Source organism: Heptranchias perlo, chromosome 9 (assembly GCF_035084215.1).
Source record: "Heptranchias perlo isolate sHepPer1 chromosome 9, sHepPer1.hap1, whole genome shotgun sequence".
NCBI lineage: Eukaryota > Metazoa > Chordata > Chondrichthyes > Hexanchiformes > Hexanchidae > Heptranchias > Heptranchias perlo.
In genome coordinates, this window is record NC_090333.1 from 65912469 (window position 1) to 65937128 (window position 24660).

The 24660-nt window shown below is 44.5% G+C and overlaps 1 protein-coding gene across 6 annotated transcripts in view; it reads right to left on the reverse strand.

Moving 5' to 3' along the window:
* nos1apa (nitric oxide synthase 1 (neuronal) adaptor protein a) overlaps positions 1–24660 on the reverse strand; it is a 381173-nt gene that overhangs the window by 52463 nt on the left and 304050 nt on the right. For all 6 annotated transcript variants that reach the window (XM_067990661.1, XM_067990660.1, XM_067990662.1 and 3 more), the window contains one exon: positions 15617–15781. In XM_067990661.1, coding sequence (XP_067846762.1) covers positions 15617–15781 — 165 coding nt within the window. The remainder of the gene's footprint in view (positions 1–15616; positions 15782–24660) is intronic.

The following is a 24660-nucleotide window of genomic DNA, read 5'->3' on the forward strand; positions in this document are numbered from 1 at the left end:
ACCGTGGTTGAATGAGGCACGAACCAGTTAGACGGGTATGAGGAAAAGGATTGTTGCCTTTCAGCTTTTATTTGCAGATGTGGCGTTACCAGTCAGGCACGTAGAAGCCCAAAACCAACCTGGTACTGCATTCAAGTCTAACTCACCTCCTGCCCATCCATTATTCAACATATAATACCTAGCACTGGAGACTGATTACTTGGGTTTAAAGTGATGATGCTTGAATCAGCCAGAACTCACTTCACTTTTGACTTTTACACGCGCTGCCAAACACAAAGAGATTCATTCAGTTACTCAGTTCCATGTCTGGAGGTGGATGATACACCAAAGGTTTGAGTTAATCAATAGCCTTAGGTTCTTTAGAGAATCAAGTCCCTCATTCCCATAGAAGAAGCAGCAGCAGATTGAGGTCACTGGAGATGAAGATTTGGATGAATCTAACGTTGTTTGTGCTGACAGTGTCCACCAAGTTAATCAAAGTCATAAAACGAGCACCATGTAGGGATCTGCAGTGAATGAAACAGACTGTGCACTGCAGCTTTGACTGACACCATTTAAATGGTTGAATTATCAAGAACCTGTTTTCTTTTCCTGATTCTTATTAAAGTGAGGGTTGATAGCACCCGGGAATCAAGCCTCTTTTTTCTATTTGAAAACCGTGGTCACATCAACTACTCCTACATTAAGAATGGAACAGATTAATGACTTTCAAAGCTCACTCCACTTTCTCTTTTGTTATATAAGTTTTTGGGCTCATCAAAGTGAGGGATGTTCGTGCTGGAGAATGGACCAATTTACATTTCAAGCAGCCAGTGTCGGCTCGAAGCACTCCCAGGTCAGGTATAGCACAAACTGGTGCTGAGTTAAAGCTCTCTCTACTCTGTTGCCACAAAGTGCCTCAACCCCAACCTCAGAAGAACACCCCTCCTGCACCAGGGTGACTTTTTTCCATTTCCCACACTACCCATACTGTGACCTCTCCAAGTGAGATATCAATTATGCTGTGGTTCCCTGCACACTAGGAATTGGACTCATTTCACATAGGAATTCTACAGCAAAAGTTTTATAAATACATTAAGAGAAATATATTAAAGGGGAATGTAGGTCCATTAAAGACGGATGCAGGTGAGACTCTAATGGACAAGAAGAAAACGGCAGTCTTGTTAAATGAATACTTTATCTCCATTTTCACAGGGGAGGAAGAGGACAAAATAACAGCAGGACAAGGGAACCTAAAAATACGTCAAAGGTGGAACTTAAATGGATTTAATATAAGCAAGAAAGTGGCAATGAAGAAAATAATGGGACTTAACATGGAAAAATCTCCAGGATCTGATGGTTTCCACCCTAGGGTATTAAAAGAAACAAGTGGGAAAATTGCAGTTGCATTGGTCATAATTTTCCAAAGCTCTCTAGATTCAGGAACTGTGCCTTTGGATTGGAAAATTGCAAACGTCACTGTTATTTAAGGAGGGAGGGAGAAACAGGTAACTACAGATCTGTCAGTTTAACATCAGTTCTGGGGAAGTTACTGAAATCTATCATCAGAGACAGAGTGACTGAGCACTTGTACAAGTAACAGTTGATCAAATAGGGTCAGCATGCTTTCACTTGCCGGGGAGTCCAAAACTAGTGGTCATAAATATAAATTAGTTGCTAATAAATCCAATGGGGAATTATGGAGAAACTTCTTTACTTAAAGACTGGTAAGAATCTGGAATGCGCTACCACAAGGAGTAGTTGAGGCAAATAGCATAGATACATTTAAGAGGAAGCCAGATAGCACATGAGGGAGAAAGGAATAGAAGGATATGCTGATAGGGTGAGATGAAATAAGGAGGGAGGAGGCTCGTGCGGAGCATAAATGCTGGCATAGACCGGTTGGGCCGAATAGCCTGTTTCTGTGCTGTAGTTTCGACATAACTTGATGAATTTGTGAAGGGTAGTTCATGGCTGACTAATCTAGCCAAATTTTTTGAGATCACTAACATGGTGGATAGGAGAGAGTTTATGAATGTTCTCTACATAGACTTCCAGAAAGCATTTGATAAGATTTTGCACAAGAGATTAGCAAAAATGAAAGCGCATGGAATTTAAGGTAACCTCGTGACATGGGTCTGTAATTAGTTTGGTGGTAGGAGACAGAGAAAGGGTTTGTTCTCTGATTGGAGGGATGCGACAAGTGGTGTTCCCCAAGAATCTGAACATCAGCACATCATCCAGTGCCTAAGCCTTATGTTTGTTAAATTCAGGGCACTTTTTATTATTTGGAATCCTGTAGATCTTGTCAATTAGGACCAGGATTATGATAGCCCAAACTCATTGAATTTCAAAGCCTTCAACAAAGCCAACAGGGAAAGGAATCTTTTTGTTCAATATCGGCTTCACAGCACTGCTTCATTGCACAATGCCAACCAACCTGCCTTTAGAAACAATCCTTTCATTTCCTAATACCATCATCTCAGTCGCACATTCAAGTATAAATCACATCACACGAGTGATTAGAAGAGAATGTAGTTCTTTGGTAGCCTACACATATATTATAATATCAAAAGTCAGTGTTGGAGAACATTTCCCACACCGTATGTATTTTACATACGCGCAGTGAGCATTTTGTACTGTACAAAATGAATCGTGTTTCAATACTTTATAATTTTAAACAGTTCTGCAGATCTAATGGAATATTCTACATAATGTTTAAAGCTGTAAAAGGACTCAATAGGATGCTTTCTACATGGACTGTGTATGGAAAAGAAGTTACTACAATGGGGCGCTCAGTTCTTTGGAAACACTAAAATGTGTGGCCCTCGGCTTGGAAGGAGGTAAGAAATTCACCAGGGTTGTTGCTGCTGATTTTTATCTCGGGATGCCTGCACGCATGCCGGACAGTGGGCAGGAAGAGAATGGGGCTTGGCTTCGATGACCCCCACCGCAGTGCTCATGGAACCAATGCCCGTGGGGCCACCAGTGCCTGTGGGACCACACCCCAGGAAGAGTAAGCACTTTCAGAAGTAGTGAGAAAAACATGAGGTGTACTTTGAAAAAAAGTAAGCAATACAAAACATTCAAAAGCAATCTTTGTAAATTCAGTGTCTCTCATAGCACTGCTTTTCTATGTTAACAGTGCTTGTTGCCTTCAGTCTAATTTATGCGTCATTAAGTCAGATCAAAGCACTGAATTCCATTAAGAAAACATTTGAGTGTACATAACACAGTAATGAGCGGCTGGACAGAATGTATCACTGCAAGACTGGAGGGATAAATAGCGCCAACACAGCAGGGCGATATAGAAGACATTTTTTTGTCATAGAATAACTATTTTGGCAGCACTCCTAACACTTGAGAAGACCTGTCAGCCTAAATAAAATTTTAAGTTTATTCTATCCTTTATCAACTTGTTAAACACCAAGGGTATCTCTGAAGGCTGTTGAAGTTTGCCTGAGGCAGACTCGGACTGCGAAGCCAATCCTTGGAATTGCACAAGACGTCAGTATTTCACTACTGATTCTAACCTAATCTAAATTTAATTCCATAGCAGATGGTTCAAACTAGAATTTCAGGCTGATTAAACAGGATCGATCTTATGTGGCACTTTATGGTTTTTCAGGAAATGAACCCAGTATAAATAGGGATGGCAGGTGAAAGTCTCTGAGTGTAATGTCAACAGTAATCAGCTCACCATGGACCCGCTCCAGACCATGGGCCACTGCAGCTTTGCACCAGCCACAGTGTCTCAGTAAAATCTGTGATGGATCCATACAGCTGTGGGGTTACAAGGCTTGCTGACATTAATTTTGAACCATACTATATAAACCATTTACAAATGGGACACTATAATTGAATGAAGTGGGACTTCCTTGTACATTCAGTTCTGATTTCATCCTAATATTTATTACAAACACAGGAACAGGAGTAGGCCATTCAGCCCCTCGAGCCTGCTCCGCCATTCAATTAGATCACGGCTGATCTGTACCTCAACTCCATTTACCCACCTTAGTTTCATTTCCCTTGATAACCTTACCCAACAAAAATCCATCGATCTCGGTCTTGAAAGCTCCAACTGACCCAGCATCCACAGCCTTTTTTTTTGGGGGGGGGGGGGGTGGGGGTGGAGAGAATGCCAGATTTCCACTACCCTTCATGTGAAAAAGTGGCTCCTGATTTCCCTCCTAAATGGCCTAGCTCTAATTTTAAGATTATGTCCCCTCGTTCTTCATTCCCTCATAAGAAGAAATAGTTTCTCTGCATCTACCCTATTGAAACCTTTTAATATTTTAAACACCTTGATCAGATCATCCCTTAAACAATCAGGATTTTTTTCACTGAAGTTCTAGCACTTTTAACACTGATTAGAATCTTCCTAATACAGCTCTAGCGTAAGTACAACCTCTGCACCTTTCAGTGAAATAGCTCTCAGTGTGAACATGTCCATTCTTCTCCGCGAGAGATATCAATTATTGGCAAATTGGCAGCAATGTTATACTCTGGATCCCTGCAGACTGGGAACTAGACTCATTTCACATAGGAAATGTACAGCCAGCAGAATTTCATCCCATCAAATGGTATTAAACATAAATCACTACTTTGCAATATAAAGCCCTTGTTACAAGAGGTCTGAGACACAACACAGACCAATTCCACTAATGTCAAATTTTGTTTGATAATCACGAATGTGAAGTGCCTTGGGTTGTTTTACTACATTAAAGGCACTGTATAAATGCGAGTTGTTGTTGTTATTTATGGTTCGTTGCTGTGTATTTTATAGTGCTAACTTTAGCACAACTGGACCCCAAAAGGTTTAATGTCCTTTCATCCAATCGCAAATAACAGATTCATTGCTAAGCAACTAAGAGCTGCTATAAAGGTGCAGCAGGCCTGTCAAAACTTGACCTGCAAAAAACATTTCAACTTACCCTCCCTGGCTATCATTTCAATATTCCTGGATGTTTGTTTCTCATGGGAAGCCCTTTGGCTTATTGGGCGTCATTTTAGCACCCGCTATCGGGTGCGTTCCTGGCGGGGGGCTCCAAAAATCGGAGAATCCCGGAGCTGGACCGGAGCCCGCCCCGAACTCGCGCACTTCCGGGTTCCCCGCTGACGCGCCAGCGTGCGCGCGCAGCCCCCGCTGGTGGGAATCCTGCAGGCAATTAAAGCCAGCGGGATGCCACTTGAAAGTATTTATTCAGGTATTTCAGGTCATTAACTGACCTGATTAAGGGATTATGTGAGGAGGGGTGGGATTTTAGAGCAAACTGGGACTGTTTCCCAGCTGTCAGCCTGTGGCAGCTGCAAAGGTTCATTTGACAGGTTGGGGGGAGAGACCCTCACCCATTGCAGGAGGCCACTCTGTCACTTAGGACAAAGTTTGGCCTCCACCACCCTCCTCCTGACAGTCAAAGTTACCAACCTGCACACTTACCCCGGGGTCCAGAGACATGTACCTACCTTGCGGACCCCCTCAGATGTACATCTTCCGGATGGGGGCCGCTGTAGCTGCAGTCATGACCTCCTCGGAGGGCGGACAGCATCACCAGCCTCGCCATCCACACCGTCCACCTCTGACACGTGGAGCTCCACAACAGAGTGCTGTGACACATCCACCTGCATAGCAGGAGGGAGGGCTACCGCAGAGAGAGATGCGTTGCAGAGGGCACTACCCTCGCCACAGGGTCCACAGACCGAGGCTCAGCCTCCTGGACCTCTCTGAGCAGCAGTGCACACGGAGGCTCAGAGTCACTCGACATGTGGTCGTGGACATCTGCAGCCTCTTTCATGCCGAGCTGCTCCTGGCTGGCCCGACCACCATCTTCTTACCTGTTGCTGTCAAAGTCACCATTGCCCTCAACAACTTCTCCTCCGCATCCTTCCAGGGTGCAACCGGGGACATCGCCGATGTCTCTCAGTCGTCTGCACAAAAGACCCCTGCAAATACACCTACACCCACTCTGCAGTGACACAATGGGTGGCATCAGTTGTGGGTCTTCATAGTGATCCTCAGGAGAGGGCATTATTGCACAAACCATACAGGATTCGCGAAGACGTGGCAGTAGTGGTGCCAATATAATATGTAATGTGAGTTGGTCAGAAATTCAATATAAGTAACACCTGTGACAAACCCTCATACACCCTTGTGCATCCCCTTCATGCTCACGACACGTTTGCCTTACACTGCCTGCTGCACATATGTGATGCATGCCCTGTGGCTGCAGCACAGGTAGTGGCAGGTTGAATGAGGCTGGCCGTGAAAGAGATGCATGAGAGGGTGAGTATGAGATAGAGCCATGAGATTGTATGAGGATTGGGTTGAGTGGTAGTGGCGGGATGAGTACTGGCGAGGTGAGTATGTGCAGGTAAGATGAGGATGGGGTTTGAGTGGGTGTGAGGGGTGATGTGACAGAGTTGTGTTGGCAGTGCAGAAGGAGATGTGGGGTGGGGGCAGTGATGTGGCAGACGGAGTGTAGGGGAAAGACTACGTGTACTCACTTTGGCTGACCTACTGAGGTCATTGGAGTGCCTCCTGCACTGTATGCAGGTGGGCGATATGTTGGTTGCGCTGGTGACCTCCTCTGCCACCTCGAGCCAGGCATTCCTGGTGGCAGAGGCAGGCCGCTTCCTCCCGCCCGCCGGGAGGAAGATCTCCGTCCTCCCCCTCCTCCTCACCCCATGTATTGATACCTGCAGTGAGGCATCATTAAACTGGGAGCAGCCTTCCCCCTGGGCTGCTCCATGCTGTAATTTTTGCTGTTCGTTGCAGCATCTGTCAGTGGAGGACTGCCCCTTTAAATAGAGCGCCTCCAGCTGATAGATCTTACTGCGCATGCGCAGTCCGCCCGACGCGCAGATCAGCAGTGGGGAACCCGGAGGAGCAGGTAAGTGCATCCAATTAGTGGATTGGATGCTACAATCGCGCGGGAAGCTGACTAATTTCACCGGGCGCGTTACCCACGCGCCCGATAGCCCCCCCGGCAAGAACCCGCAGCCCTGCTAACATCAGGCCCATTGAATTTGTTGAGTACGCCGTAATGGATAGTCAGGTAAAAATCCAGCCCTTATGGACACACAAATGGGCATGCACGGTTTATCAAGTGCAGTGCGAATCACCTAAACACTTGGTGAGAAATGACAATATGCAAGGATGGAGAGTATGGAGCTACACTGTCAGATGCACAGACACCGACTGAAGTCTAAGCAAAAGCTGATTGAATGAGGTCTAATTTAGATCAGTAGAGGGACAGAGAGGACAGTGACTTGCATTCTCTTATCACTGCACTGAACTTATTATGTTATGATGCAGCTAATCAGGCTTCCATTCCTTCTCCTTTATCGTGTGACAATGTCCTGTATGGGCCATAGTATATCTGTATGCATGTTGCAGTGGTGAGGCCATTCACTGCAATCATCTACCAGTGGTAGGGAGGAATCCCTGACGGATTCTCAGGATGTCCTGACCACAGACAGGATCTGAGAGGCCCACTGGTCACAAAATGAGTTGAGGAGCTGGAGTCCGAGCTGCAGACTTTGCGATACATCAGGGAGGGAGAAAGTTACCTGGACACTTTGTTCTAGGAGGCAGTCACACCCCTTAGACTAAATGCTTTAGATTTGGTCTGTGGTCAGGGACAGGAGAGTGTGACTGCGAGTGAGGCAGGTACGGGGATCCAGGAGGTAGCATTGCAGGAGCCTCAGCCCTTGTACTTGTCTAACAGTTACGAGGTTCTTGCAAGCTGTTTGGATGAGAGCAAGGACTGCAGGGAGGATGAGCAAACTGACCATGGCACCATGGTACAGGAGGCCTTCAAGTGGGAGGAATAAAAAGGAAGGTGGTTGTAGTAGGCGACAGTATAGTTAGGGGGATAGACACTGTTCTCTGCAGCCAGGATCATGAGTCCCGAAGGCTGTGTTGCCTACCCGGTGCCAGGGTTAAGGACATCTCCTCAGGGCTGGAGAGGAACTTGGAGTGGGAGGAGGAGGATCCAGTTGTCGTGGTCCATATAGGTACCAACGACATAGGTAAGACTAAGAAAAAGGTTCTGCTGACAGAGTATGAGCAGCTAGGGACAAAATTAAAAAGCAGAACCACAAAGGTAATAATCTCTGGATTATTACCTGAGCCACGAGCAAATTGGCAGAGGGTAAATAAGATTGGAGAGATGAATGCGTGGCTCAAAGATTGGTGTGGGAGAAGTGGGTTTCAATTCATGGGGCACTGGCACCAGTACCAGTGTAAGAGAGAGCTGTTCCGTCAAGACGGGCTTCACCTGAACCATGCTGGGACCAGTGTCCTAGCGAATCGAATAACTCGGGCAGTAAATAGGGCTTTGAACTAAATGGTGGGGGGGAGGGTTCAGATGGGGGGAAATTTAGAATTTTGAAGTGAAAGGACAAGGAAATAGTACAGGGAAGAGATAGGGGTAAGGATGACCAGAGTGTGACAGGAAGGGACAGAGCGAACAAACATAAGAGTGCACCAGCAAATGGGGGTCAGAGTAGGAAAAAATGGTAAAAAGACAAAATGAAAGGTTCTTTATCTGAATGTGCACAGCATTTGTAATAAGATAGATGAATTGACGGCACAAGAAAAACAAATGTGTGTGATCTCGTTGTCATTACAGAGACGTGGTTGCAAGGTGACCAAAGTTGGGAACTGAATATTCAGGGGTATCTGACATTTCGGAAGGATAGGAAGAAAGGTAAAGGTGGTGGGGTAGCTCTGTTAATAAAGGATGAAATTAGTACAATAGTGAGAGATGATCTTGGCTCAGAAGATCAAGATGTCATAGAGTCATAGAGTTATACAGCACGGAGAGAGGCCCTTCGGCCCATCGTGTCTGCGCCGGCCATCAGCCCTGTCTACTCTAATCCCATATTCCAGCATTTGGGTGGAGGTAAGAAATAGCAAGGGAAAGAAATCACTGGTGGGAGTCGTCTATAGGCCCCCTAACAGTAGCTACACTGTAGGGCAAATATAAATCAGGAAATAATAGGGGCTTGTAAAAAAAAGGTAATGCAATAATCATGGGTGATTTTAACTTTCACATAGATTGGACAAATCAAATTGGAAAAGAAGCCCTGTGGATGAGTTCATAGAGCGTGTTCGGGACTGTTTCTTAGAACAATACATTGAGGAATCAAGCAGGGAACAGGCCATTTTAGATCTGGTAAGGAGTAATGAGGCAGGATTAATTCATGACCTCAAAGTAAAAGATCCCTTATCAAAGAGTGATCATAATATGATAGAATTTCATATCCAGTTGGAGAGTGAGGATCCTGGATCTGAAACTACTGTATTAAACCTAAATAAGGGCAATTACAACGGCATGAGGACAGAGTTGGCAAAAGTGGACTGGGAAAACAGATTAGACGGTATGACGGTGGATAAGCAGTGGCAGACATTTAAAAAGATTATGATTCTCAACAAAAATATATCTCAGTAAGGAAGGAAGACACCACGAGAAGTCAATGGGAATCAGGGGGAAAACTCTCCAGTGGCTGGAGTCATACCTAGCACAAAGGAAAGTGGTAGTGGTTGTTGGAGGCCAATCATCTCAGCCCAGGACATTGCTGCAGGAGTTCCTCAGGGCAGAGTCCAAGGCCCAACCATCTTCAGCTGTTTCATCAATGACCTTCCCTCCATCATAACGTCAGAAGTTGGGATGTTGGCTGATGATTGTGCAGGGTTCAGTTCCATTTGCAACCCCTCAAATAATGAAGCAGTCCATGACTTCATGCAGCAAGACCTGGACAACATCCAGGCTTGGGCTGATAAGTGGCAAGTAACATTCGCACCAGACAATTGCCAGGCAATGACCATCTCCAACAAGAGAGAGTCGAACCACCTCCCCTTGAAATTCAACAGCATTACCATTGCCAAATCCCTCACCATCAACATCCTGGGGGTCACCATTGACCAGAAACTTAACTGGACCAGCCACATAAATACTGTGGCTACAAGAGCAGGTCAGAGGCTGGGTATTCTGCGGCGAGTGACTCACCTCCTGACCCCCCAAACCTTTCCACCATCTACAAGGCACAAGTCAGGAGTGTGATGGAATACTCTCCATTTGTCTGGATGAGTGCAGCTCCAACAACACTCAAGAAAACTCGACACCATCCAGGACAAAGCAGCCCGCTTGATTGGCACCCCATCCACCACCCTAAACATTCACTCCCTTCACCACCGGTGCACCGTTACTGCAGTCTGTACCATCCACAGGATGCACTGCAGCAACTCGCCAAGGCTTCTTCAACAGCACCTCCCAAACCCACGACCTAGAAGGACAAGGGCAGCAGGCACATGGGAACAACACCACCTGCACGTTCCCCTCCAAGTCACACACCATCCCGACTTGGAAATATATCGCCGTTCCTTCATCGTCATTGAGTCAAAATCCTGGAACTCCCTACCTAACAGCACTGAGGGAGAACCTTCACCACACGGACTGCAGCAGTTCAAAAAGGCGGCTCACCACCACCTTCTCAAGGGCAATTAGGGATGTGCAATAAATGCTGGCCTTGCCTGCGATGCCCACATCCCATGAACGAATAAAGAAAAACTCTCTCCAAGGCCAATAAATCCTCCCTAAGGTGCAGTGCCCAGAAATGAACACAGTACTTCAGGTGTGGTCTAACCAGGATTTTGTATAGCTGTAGCATAACTTCTACCTACTTGTATTCTAGTCCTTTAGATATAAAGGCCAGCATTCCATTAGCCATTTTCATTATTTTCTGAATCTGTCCATGACATTTTAATGATCTATGTACATGGACCCCTAAGTCTCTTTGGACCTCCACTGTTTCGAGCTTTTCACCATTTAGAAAGTATTCTGATCTATCCTTTTTAGGTCCAAAGTGGATGGCCTCACACTTGCCTACATTGAAATCCATTTGCCACAGTTTTGCCCATTCACTTAATCTATTAATATCTCTCCGTAATTTTATGCTTCCATCTACACTGGTTACAATGCTGCCTATTTTTGTTTCGTCGGCAAACTTAAATATGTGGCTCTCTATCCTGTCATCTAAGTCATTAATAAATACAGTGAATAGTTGAGGCCCCAACACAGATCCCTGTGGGATACCACTGTCACATCCTGCCAATTTGAGTACCTGCCCATTATCCCTACTCTCTGTCTCCTGCCGCTCAGTCAATTTCCTAACCAGGTCAGTAATTTGTCCTCAATTCCATGAGCTTCAACTTTAGTCCATATAAACAACATCCATAGACATTGCCCTGTCAATTACTTTAGTCACCTGTTCAAAAAATTCAATCATGTTCATCAGGCATGACCTACCCTTTACAAATCCAGGCTGGCTCTCCCTGATCAGCTGAAAATTTTCAAGGTGTTCAGTCACTCTATCCTTAATTATAGACTCAATCATTTCCCAACAACAGATGTTAGGCTAACTGGTCTATAATTCCCTGGTTTCCCCCTCTCACCTTTCTTAAAAAGTGGAGTGATATGCAATTTTCCAATCTAAAGGAACGGTTCCTGAATCGAGAGAACTTTGGAAGATTATATTTTGGGCATCTGCAATGTTCTTACCTACTTCCTTTAAAACCCTGGGATGGAAACCATCTGGTTCTTGGGATTTGTCACTCTTTAGTGCCATTATTTTCTTCATTTCTATTAATTTGCTTACGTTAATTATGGTGAGTCCCCGTCCCTGATTCAAAATTAGTCTCCTTGGGGGCATACGGCATGCTATCCTCTTCTTCTACTGTAAATACTGAAGCAAAGTAATTATTTTACATATCTGCTATTTCCTTATTTTCATTTACAATATCATCATTATCAGTTTTTAAGGGCCCCACATTGTTCTTGACCACCCTCTCTTTCTAATATAATTGTAAAAAAATGTGTTGATTTTAATATCCCGTGCGAGTTTCTTTTCAGACTCCCTTTTTGTAGCTCTTACTATCTTATTTGTCACCCTTTGCTGTTCTTTCTATCTCTCAAAGAGAGAGAGAGACAGAGAGTGAGAGGGAGAGTGAGAAACAAAACAAACTTGCATTTCTCTGGTGCTTTGCTACATCTCTCTCTAATGCTCAAAATCATTCACAGATAATTGGTTACTTTGAAGTGCAGTCACTCTTGTTACGTAGACAAATTATGAAAAATGAAATGAATAAATAACTAATTAAGTACAGATCAAAAGGGATGATATGCAATGCTATTCTGTCGGTCTTTAAAGAAAAATGCTCCGTTTGTATTAAACCATAGCAAAGGCAAAGTCATTAGTATCGTACGAGGTGATGTGAAGACATTATATTAATTTGGAAACCAGAAAGCCCATCTGTATAAGGCACAAGAATTGATGTTATGAGATCAGAATGTTGAAGGTTAGCAGAATAAAAGAAAAGCTCTATGTAGTGGAGTTATTACAGTTCAATTGGAAAGTGAGGTCTGAAAATACTGGGAAGTAAATTAGTTCAGATCATGACTCCATGGAGAAGGAAAAAGCCATCGCTATTATTACTCAGCTTGTAATAGACATGTTCCCAGTATGTGACCAGGAAAACATCAGAACGATCTGATTCATGGAAAATGGAAATGGTGACACCAGCTGCTCAGGATAGAGCTCCAAAGTGTGATTGACAGCTTCGATGACATGACCATTTGAAGGGATTAGATTCAGCTGTTGATTGATGGACGTCGGAGGATCCTGGACAGGTAGCCAAAAACAATCTGGTCAAGGAGCCCTCGTAAAGCTGAAGTCAATGGGAATCAGGGGGAAAACTCTCCAGTGGCTGGAATTGCACCTAGCACAAAGGAAGATAATAGTGGTTGTTGGAGGCCAATCATCTCAGCCCCAGGAGTTCCACAGGGCAGTGACCTAGGCCCAACCATCTTCAGCTGCTTCATCAATGACCTTCCCTCCACCGTAAAGTCAGAAGTGGAGATGTTCGCTGATGATTGCACAGTATTCAGTTCCATTTGCAACCCCTCAGATAATGAAGCAGTCTGTGCCCACATGCAGCAAGACCTGGACAACATCCAGGCTTGGGCTGATAAGTGGCAAGTAACATTCGTGCCAGACAAGTGCCAGGCAATGACCATCTCCAACAAGAGAGAGTCTAACCACCTCCTCTTGACATTCAACGGCATTACCATCGCCGAATCCTCCACCATCAACATCCAGGGGGTTACCATTGACCAGAAACTTAACTGTTCCAGCCACATAAATACTGTGGCTACAAGAGCAGGCCAGAGACTGGGTATTCTGCGGCGAGTGACTCACCTCCTGACTCCCCAAAGTCTTTCCACCATCTACAAGGCACAAGTCAGGAGTTTGATGGAATACTCTCCACTTGCCTGGATGAGTGCAGCTCCAACAACACTTATGAAGCTCAATACCATCCAGGACAAAGCAGCCCGCTTGACTGGCACCCCATCCACCACCCTAAACATTCACTACCTTCACCATCAGCGCCCCATGGCTGCAACGTGTACCATCTACGGGATGCACTGTAGCAACTCGCCAAGGCTTCTGCGACAGCACCTCCCAAACCTGTGACCTCTACCACCTAGAAGGACAAGGGCAGCAGGCGCATGGCAACAACACCACCTGCATTTTCCCTCCAAGTCACACATCATCCCGACTTGGAAATATATCGCCGTTCCTTCGTCGTCGCTGGGTCAAAATCCTGGAACTCCCTACCTAACAGCACTGTGGGAGAACCCTCACTCGAAGGACTGGAGCGGTTCAAGGCGGCGGCTCACCACCATGTTCTCAAAGGCAATTAGGGATGGGCAATAAATGCCGGCCTGGCCAGCGACGCCCACATCCCATGAATGAATAAAAAAAATGAGGCAATGTGCTGAATCAGAGCAAAGAGGCCAGTCTTACTGAACGCCAACAACAACTTGGATTTATATGGTGCCTTTACCGTCGTAAAACGTCCCTGCTGGGATATTCATTAGGACAGAAGCTAAAGCCTTTGAAATTATATAAAAGTAACATGGCAACAAGATGAGCTTCAAGGAGAAGCTGCAGCACGACACAGAACCAAACAGATATAGTGATCAACATTTTCATTCTCTGTATTAGCCTCTGTGCCAGCTGGGCATTTATTTCAGATCCATGGAATGAGATGTTGAAGGAACCAAAAATGTATTCGAAGAAGTCTGAGGGTAATTCCAATTTAAGAGGTCCAGCATAAAGAAAGACTTGCATTTATATAGCTTTGCAGCCAATCCAGTACTTCTGAAGTGTAGTCACTGTTGTAATGCAGGAAACACGGCAGCCAATTTGCACACTGCAAGGTCCCACAAACAGCAACGTGATAGTAACCCGATACTCTGTTTTTAGTGGTGTTGGTTGAGGAGTAAATATTATCGAAATAGTGCCGTGGGATCTTTTCTGTCCACCTGAGACGAAGCCTCGGTTTAACGTTTCATCCGAAAGACGGCACCTCCTACTGTGCAGCACACCCTCAGCACTGCAATGTGTCAGCTATAGAAAGTGAACAAATAAATCAACCAACCAACCTATTTGCATCTCCACCCTTTTATTTCCAATGAAGGAGTTGCAGATGGATGTATCCAGCTAACATGAAGTCTGTCCATGCAGAAAGACCATCAGACGTCAGCATGGTTGGGATTTCAAATTGTAAAAGACAAAACCGTTGTAACACTTTGTTTTTTAAAAAAGCAATCAATCATTAATACTAAGTTAAGAGAGTTGCCTGGTTTTACATTTCGAACCCGTGGCCAGATAAACATGCGATAGACGATAAATCTGTTGGGATGAACGAGAAAATGCACAGACAGTGAAGCTTGGAAGGAAGGCGAGTGAGAAAGCCAACAGGGAGCTCTGAAAGTCTGACTCACTCCAGAGCTTAGGGCCCAGACAGCTAAAGGCATGGCTGCCAGTGTGGAGGGGTGAAAGAAGTCGGGGAGAGGCTAGAATTGGAGGAATGCGGAGTTCTCGGAGGACTGTAGGGCCGGAGGAGAATACAGAGATAGGGAGGGGTGAGGCCAGCCTCAAATACGAAGATGGTTACTTGGGGAATGCGTTGGAGGAAGATAAGTGTCTGTAGAACCAGAACTCAGCATGAAGAGCAGGAGAAGGGAGAACATTTGTGCACAAAGTAAAAATAGGTTTTAAGTGAAAGAGAAAAAAAATAGGAATTATTAAATAATTATGTTCACAAGGTCATCGTAGTCTTCAATCATTCACATTTAACTCCGGCAATAAAATAAAATTACCGTGAAACAGACTGCATACTGCTGATTCTGCTCCTGTAGACACCAGCAGGCCAACTTAAATATAGCAAGGTCACAGGGAAAGATGAAGTGATCCTGATTAAGATGCTATCATACCATGCAGTACATTTGTGTAACACTGGAGTGTGACAACACAAATTCAGTCAGTACAAAGTATCTAAACATCAGTTATATAAGTGACAGCACAGAAAGAAGGCATTCGCTCCATCGAGCCCATGCTGCTGTTTCATTCCAATTGAGCCACGTAGTCTCATCCCACTCTCCCGCTCGCTCCCCATGCCCATTGACATTCCTTTTCTTCAAGCAACCATTGAATTATTGCAGCTGAGAAAGGTCGAATTGATAATTCTGGGCAGAGCTAAACCGAGGCCCAGTGTGCTTATTCTTACCTGGGCGACAGCCACCTGCGTCTGCTGCTGCTGCTGCTGCAACTGCTGCTGAAGGAGCTGGATCTGGTGGTGAACGGAGAGCAGGGTGCCTGACGGCAGCTGGCTGGCTGAAGGAAGCAGCATCTTGGGAGTGGCCATCAGAATGGTCGGGCTATGGTCATGGAGCTGAAAGAGAGGGGGAAAAACCAGTGAGAATTCTCGTCAAAAGAGAGGACAGAGATCCATTCATTATCCTCATCCCAGCCCTTTTACATCTGCCAAATGGCGGTGTTAAGAAGCCGTCCTTTTTGTTAGTACAGGCCAGGCTTTCTTTTTTTGAAGAAGGTCAGAATCCAGACCTTACCAGAGGCCATTTCGTGAGGTTAAACATTCCAGAACCCTGTCTACATTTGAGGGATCGGTGATGCAGCAGCTAAGGACATTAACATCTTAATCACTGCCCTTCACTTCTGGATTCAGTAAGGCGATTCCTGGGAATGGAGGAGAGGAAGTGCGCTGAGGTGCTTTTCTGGGCTTTCAATGAAGACCCCTACCAGATCAGACTGGGAAAACGTTAAAGGGACACCATACTCAAGAAAACCTTTCAGTTTGTTTGCAAAACAAGAGGCAAAGATGTAATTTGGGTCAAAGTGCAGCATTGTGTCCCTTGACATCATTGTTACAAGGGACTAATTGGATTTTTTTTCAAAGCTCTAGCAAAGAGCAGACACAGGAAAAGTGAAAAAGAATCTTGAATCTTCAAATGATACAGCACGGAAGGAAGCCATTTGCCAATACATTTTCATGAAGAGTGTCCTTTCATTGGTACCATACATCATGAAAAGAAAGAAAAGTTTCCATTTCTGTACTCTGTCCACCTTACAAACAAAACTTATGTTTTCTCTAAAAACAAAAATTATGTGGTGCATCCTGAGATATCTGAATAGTGAGCTTGGTTTCAGCACACTGTTCATTATCTTCATGCTAGTTTCAACCAGTCTGTTGGTTAGTCATGCAGCATTGAGAAAGCAGAGTGTACAGCTGACCTCAGTCTGAATGTGGTTCTCTAACACTTATAAAATATATTTTGTGCCGTCATCTGATCTGTAAGAAACTGCAAGTATTATTTCTTCCATATAGCTCTGAGCGTCTGAACCTTCTCTGAATTAGTGTTAAAAAATATAGGAATGCAATTCCAAATGCATTTTCATTAAGACAGCATAGCAAAAATAAGAACATAACTACTCAAAGGAAAAAAACAAGACTGGTCTGATGCTCAGCATGATTCCACTTCCAATTTATGATTTAATGAACAATGAACTTGAAGCTGAAGACAACAGCGTGACGTCTCCTAATCTCACTGTTAACCAGAATTCGAGTCACAGGAGCTTTATCTCCAACCAAGTCTGGTAAAAATATTACTCAGATGAACTGACAGTGTGCTTATGATTTAAGACTAGAAATTGCTAATGGTGATACTAATGAATAAACATTTGATGAGTGCATACAAGATACCTCAGTCTGCTACTTTCCCATTTATTTTCTATAATCATCAACTGTAATTTCTAGGCTTTAACATCTCATTGTCTTCTCTTCATTGTCTTTGAATTTCATTCAGATTATCGTAAACTCAAACAAAATATCAATTATTTCAATATTTTTTATTTTATATAAAGTCTCCTGGTAGCCCTACTGAAATGCCACTTCATTAAGGGAAAACGGCATGAGCTTAGCCTGAGGCCTACACTTATTCGGCTCTATTTTTGGCCTGGGCTAGGCAGAGCTGTGGCTTCAATTTTCTAGCTCAAAATGCCTCCTCTGCATTCTTTAGGCCAAACCACATCTGTTTTACCCGAGACTAGATGATTCTCATTTAGCTCCACAGTTGTTCCACTTACACATCTCACAGATTTAACTACACATTTTGTTGCAAGAATTAGCTTTTCATCAGGTCTTAATCCTTTTCAGAAACACTGGCATCACCTTTGGGCAAGGGATGTAGCCCAGTGAGGGAAAGCATTAAATTAAAAAGTCACTGAATACACTGTTCAATTTAGCTTAATAAACGATACTTCACAAACAGTTATGAAGCATTGTACAAAACAATATAAAACTGACTATATTGAAAAAGCACCACAGTTTCAGGCATTGGGATTCATACAGTGAGTGACATGAGTGGTTTTTGTGCCAAGCACAGTCTCATAATAGAATTCTAGCCACTGTTTTACACCTCTTGGCAAAGAAGACGACACTGATTGGTTCGTACATTCAAACAAAAGGGAAAAAAAGAATAGTCTCCTGGTACTGAGTGTAATGAATTCTACAACCTTGGCTTCTCTTATTAAATCTGAGCAAGCCGTTCTGACTCCCTGCCCAGTTAAGCATTCAGAATGTGTGAAAGTACAACACGATACGGGATAAACTCCCAGACACAATTAGCGCCTTGCAAAATTATTATTTCTGAATACAAAAGGTGGGCAAATACAGCTTGGTGACAGTAGGTTATTAACCATGAACTAGGTTCAGTGAATTCTTTTGTGACAATAAGTTGACTGCAGCATTGCCAGCATTTTAAATTTAATTTTTTTTTTAAACTACATCTTACATAAAGAAAACACCGAGTAGAATGTATGTGGAACAATACTGATTGGAAGAGCCATTGGTTCATGGTGGCTGATAAAGCCAAATTCTGTTTTACTGGGATCACATTCCATGATTCCATCAAACTAGCGGCCTTGCAGATCAGGGCAGCGATCGACAGGCTTCACCCATGTACACCCCCTCCCTCCCCCCACACAATCCATTAAAGATCTGGAAAGTGATAAATCTGATGATGTTACAAGGGTGGGTTCTTCAGCCTTGAAAGGAGGGGGCATCTCGTAGAAGATATCAAACCGTATAGAAAAAGTAAATCCAGAGGCCTAGTTCAAGGTAGGCCATGAAAGTAGGGCACGAGGACGCTGTTTAAACTGGTGCAAGTCAAACTTAGCACGGATGTCAGGAAGGCCGTTTTCACGTAAAGAGTGATCACGACTTGGAAACATATCGCCGTTTCTTCATCGTCGCTGGGTCGAAATCCTGGAACTCCCTTCCGAACAGCACTGTGGGAGAACCTTCACCACATGGTCTGCAGCGGTTCAAGAAGGCGGCTCACCACCACCTTCTCGAGGGCAATTGGGGATGGGCAATAAATGCCGGCCTCACCAGCGACGCCCACATCCCATGAACGAATAAAAAAAAAACACATGGGATGGAGGAAATGATCTTGGAATCACAGAGGAGACAGTTAGATGTTGTGATGGGAGGTCTGCAAGCTTTCTTTTATATGGGTGAGCTCATAGAGGCCGAATGGCCTCATTACCTTGTGAACCAAACACGTTCTTCCAAAATGGACATCTGGAACTTTCTACTCAACCCACTGAATTGGGACAGGAAGCTTTCCCTCTACACTCACTCCTCCTTTAAATTCCCAAACCTCAACCGACAATGCTGCAGACAAATTAAAAGGGAGTCATATATGAAACTGCTACAATATGTGCGAAGTCTGTTATTTCCCTGGAGCGATGATTAAAAGTCCAGATCAGCACATTGCGAGTCACATACTACAACACCACATTTCCATCAAACCACAAGCGCTTCTGTGTCTGCACTGCATCTTGTAGGGTGGGGTGACATAATATAGACTAGGATGGTGTCAGCTTTAATGTCAGGCCTGCCGCCCACCCCCCCCAATTAACTGATCTAAGGCAGGGCGGCCTCAGTTTCCCAGGACTATCTGTGGCCTGTGCAGACCAAAAAGGCCAAAAAAAGGGGAAGAAAAAATTGAGAGCAACATGCCTTCCAGAAAATAGCTGTACAAACAGAAATATAAGTGTCAGCAGAACACAGTGGAGTATTGATTCCTCCTTTCACTAATGTTAGTGAAAAGATTGGTGGAAGCATAAAGGCTGTATCCCCACTTTACACTCACACTGACTGGAAATAAGGAGGCAGTTACACCCCGATATAGAGTAGTATCAGTGAAAGGGTTGCAAGGCAGCAACAGCCTTGGGAGTCCAATGAACGTGTTAATTCAAGATTCGTTCTTACAATTTATGTCAACTTGTCAACATTGTTGCTTTTAGATTCAGTTACCTAGGATTTGGGATAGAATCACAAGTTCAGAGCCCATTTAATGGTCCAAATTTGCTCCATGACAATATAATGAAAGAGATATTTGCTGGAATCCAACTTTGAAAATGCATTTTCCATTGGAAAATGTAGCCTCATGCTTAAAAGTATAAACCAGCCTCTCAGTTACACACTCAGTACCAATTTTAACCTGGGAATCATGGAAAATAACACTAGTCTTGTAAAGTAAATAGATTCTCAAAAACACATATGCCGTCGCTGGGGATGAAGTGTGGAAAGCCTTTTCTATTTGAGTAAAGACAAAGAGAAGATACTTTTCAGTTTGTAAGTTAAAATGTGTAGACTGTCAAATGCAGTCCTGATTCTTTGAAGGGAGAGAAAACCATACAGAACCTTCATGTTGAATTGAACTACATTTACACAAGTTAGGGCCTGTGGGCTCAATCTTCTTTGTTTTAAATAATACATTAGTGAGGTTGCGGTGCATTTTATATGCATCACCCCCAGCCGTTGCCTTGTGCTTTGGTCCTCTGGCATGCTCTAGCACTGGGACCCTGGAACTCCAAGGGGCACAAAACAGGAACAATTATGTACATACGCCACAAATCCTGAGGTACTTTCTGCTTCTGGCCTAATGAGAGAGAGAAAGAAAGAGGCACAAAAGAAAAAAAAATGAACTGAAGGGAGATTTAGAAGATAGGAGGGTGAAAGGATGGAAGCATGACAAGAAGCAGCAAAGGAGTAAGAGGCAGAGAAGAAGAACGGAAGTGGTGCAAAGGGAAGACCAGAGAGAAACAGACAATGAAATATTGCAAGTGGACAATGTCGTAATAATGCTATGTACACATGTGAGAAAAGACACAGGGAAAGCATAGAGACCCTCACATTTCTTTGCTTTTTCCTGCTGGGTTCACAATCATGTGCAGGAAGAAAAATATGTAGGAAAGCACATACACAGGGAAAACAGAGAAAAATAATAAGGAACACAGCAGGGGCCATCTGATTACGCTATAAATCATGTATCCAAATTGTTCTAATTAAACACAGCAGCTGAAAACGGTGGCCAGCAAGTAGTAGCTCTATAAATATCATTCCAAGCTGCAGTTTAATTAACTAGCACTTACTCTGGCTTTATATTACTGGAGAGGCACCAATCTCTAACCATAGCAGTTCCCTTAAAGCTGAACCTGCCCTGTTTAACCATTGGACGAATTCAGTAACAGCAGAACGTGATCCTGCGCCATCCCTCTCCCTGGTTACTGCCTGAGGCTGAACCAGACTGTTCGCAATCTTGACGTCCTATTTGACCCTGAGATGAGCTTCTGACCACAAACCCGCTCCATCACCAAGACCGCTTACTTTCACCCCGCCTGTCTCCACCCCTGCCTCAGCTCATGTGAGGCTGAAACACTCATCCATGCCTTTGTTACCACTGGACTGGACTATTCCAATGCTCTCCTGGACGGCCTCCCATCTTCCATCCTCCATAAACTTGAGCTCATCCAAAACTCTGCTGCCCGTATCCTAACCCGCACCAAGTCCCGTTCACCCATCACCCCTGCGCTCGCTGACCTACATTGGCTCCCAGTCCAGCAACGTCTCAATTTTAAAATTCTCATCCTTGTTTACAAATCCCTCCATGGCCTCGCCCCTCCCTATCTCTGTGACCTCCTCCAGCCCTATAACCCTCCGAGATCTTAACCTTTCCACCTCTCTACCTCTCTCTTCTCCTTTAAGGCGCTCCTAAAAACCTACCTCTTTGTCCTAATATCGCCTCATGTGGCTTGGTGTCAAATTTTGTTTGATAATGCTCCTGTGAACCGCCTTGGGACATTTTACTACGTCAAAGGCATTATATAAATGCAAGTTGTTGTTGTTGGTGCAACATTTGCCCCAATGTTGGTGGGGGTGGGGGGGTTAGTTCTGTTCAGGCAAACATTTATGGCTGGCTTGCTTGGGCTCAGCCAGACTCAGCACGGTGGAATTTTGCACCAACAGCCCGCAGCAGCCCTTTAATTCTGCTGCTGGCCACCATGTTGCCATCGAAGACACCCAGCGCAACTGCTGCCTGAAGAGCGATTCTCCCCAATGTTGCTGGTGTTGGGTCATTGATGCTGTAAGCAAGCTTATCGCCATGGGCAACCGTGCGAGGTAAAGGGGGCACCACTTTATTTAAACAAGGATAATTGAGGCGTCCACAGCACACTACATTTCATGTCTTCCACCAACTGCAAGTAGTGTCATCTCATATCTGTTCTAACAACTCAATAAACTGCGTGTGATAAAGCCCCTGCTGATATTGTATATTGTACAGGTTCCGGAGTTCATTTTCAAGACGATGCCCAAAAACTCAACCTCCATTAATGATGCTGGATTTATTGGCCTCAATAATGACGCTCCCATGAAGGGCAGGAGGAGATCAGGGGTTAAACCCTAAAAAAGGGTACGCGCCCATTTGCGTTTTTACGGCTGTGTGTAGCGAGGTGTGCGAGTGTTCCGTCTTGGAAAGGCGGGACACTTCATTATCATATTAACGAAGTCTCCCACAGTGCAACTGGGAGCCTGATTTAAATTGAACCGCTACCCGTGAGTTCCCAGGGCAGTGAAATGGAGTTGGCTCCACACGGACCTCCGGCCTCGCTGAGTTTCTGGCCCCGCTACTGCGCTCCCCTGAACCCTCCTCACCGCCCCGTAAATATCGAGGCCCTTCTCTCCACCCCCAAAAGACTTGCACAAACAACCAAGTACATCATTGCCCAAGTTCTTACTGTTACCATCTGAGGGTGAATACCACCAAGTAACAGGAAACATCAGGAACAGATTAAAACATCACCTGTCTGAGAAGATAACAATATCGGCTGGGAATGGTGCTGCTGTCCAGCCGTGGCTCACTCGTCACTGTGTCCAAGATACAAAATGTTCAGACTACATTATAATAGTGACTACACTTCAAAAAAGTACTTCATTGGCTGTAAAGCGCTTTGGGATGTCCTGAGGTTGTGAAAGGCGCTATATCAATGCAAGTTTTTCTTTCTTTATTAGTTTGATATTGTTAGATACTAACTATATTGTAATATGTAGTCTATGACTATTGGTACAGTGACAGTTCAACTGGCGATAAAAGGGCCGATTTTAATTACCGGTGGACAGCGTCCCCCACCCCACCAAACCCCCCACCTCACCCAGGCAATTAAACGCATGTAGTTCATTTCTGTCAAGTGGAAGTATTGGAAATGTCTGGGCAGCACAGAGTGTACATATTACAAAGACTTCAGTGAATGGAAACAACACCATAATTCTTACATCTACACTCGCACAAATCACCAGCTTGGTCAAAAATGTGGTTTTTAAAGGTGGAGAGAGAAGTAGAGAGACAGAGAGGTTTAGGGAGGGAGTTCCAGACAGCAAGGTCGAGGCAGCTGAAAGCTCTGTCCTACCTTTCCTACCACGGTTTGACATCCATTCCTCATATGAATCTTAGGCCAGCAGGCTTTAGACGTGTTACAGTGCAGTATAGCAATATGCCAACAGAGAAGAGTGGTGGTGGGGGGGGAAAGGCACTCACATGACAACACAAGCAGTGCGGGTTGGAGACAGGGCTACGACACTGTAGCACCGATTCTCCAACCTGCGCTCCCCTGCGAGTGTGGTTCCTTGCTGGGAGTGCGGGATCGGTGAATTTACCCTGCTGTCATCCCCCCAAAGAAACATGGTGCTGTTTTTTGCAAGAACATTTTTTTTTATCAGTATACAGCAACATAAATAACATCCCAGTGAGCCAAAACAATACAGAAATTTCATGACAGATGAACAGAGATATGATGACCTTGCAAATCTATGCAGTACAGCGTGCGACAGACTCATTATCTGAGCACTAAATGAGCATAAGTGGTTAGCTTGCATTCATTTTTACAATTACATTTTTGCCTTTGAGCTTAAAAGAAAGGGAAAAAAAGCAAAAAAGAAAATCTAATTAATCTCATCTGCCGGGAAACTTGCTTCTTGCTTTGCTTTCCACTTTTTCTTTCTCACTAAATTGGTTCCCTTGCCCCCTGAAGCCACTGACTCTTTGTTGGGGTGTGATTCTACGGGCATCGATCTCCCTCTTGTAACTCATCCAAGTGACTGTTCTCCAACAGAGTGAGCTCGACAGTGAGTGACAGTAGGCTATTCAACCTCGGGCCCAGGAGGTATTACTGCCGAGTCCACACATGAGCACTTCCAGCACTGAATAGCAATCAGGGATGGGAACCCTGGCTGATTCACTCCTCCCTAATCTGGGCCACTGAGGCCAATTCCAGGGACACTTATCACCTCCCCAGCAGAGGACATGTAACTCAGCACAGACTGGGGATCAAAACTGGGGCCTTCATCATCTGTTACTCATCGGATAGGAGGACAGGTTGCATACACTAGGCTTGTATTCCCTTGAGTTTAGAAGATTAAGGGGTGATCCAAATTAGGCTTTTAAGATGATCAAAGGAGTTGATAGGGTAGATAGAGAGCAACAATTTCCTCTGGTGGGGGAGTCCAGCATTACGGGGCATAACCTTAAAATTAGAGTTAGGCCATTCTGGGGTGATGTCAGGAAGCACTTCTTCATACAAAGGGTAGTGGAAATCTGGAACTCTCTCCCCCATGAAGCTGTTGAGGCCAGGGGTCAACTGAAAATTTAAAAACTGAGACTGATAGATTTTTGTTCGGTAAGGGTATTAAGGGATATCGAACAAAGGCGGGTAGATGGAGTTAAGATACAGATTAGCCATGATCTTATTGAATGACGGAACAGGCTCAAGGGGCTGAATGGCCTACTCCTGTTCCTATGTTCCTATAAGCTCACTGAACTATGGCAGGGGGAAGGAGCTTGGTTTCCACAATTTTGTGTTTTAATCAGAGGCTTCTAGAAAGGTAAGAAATATTCCTTGTTCCCAGTG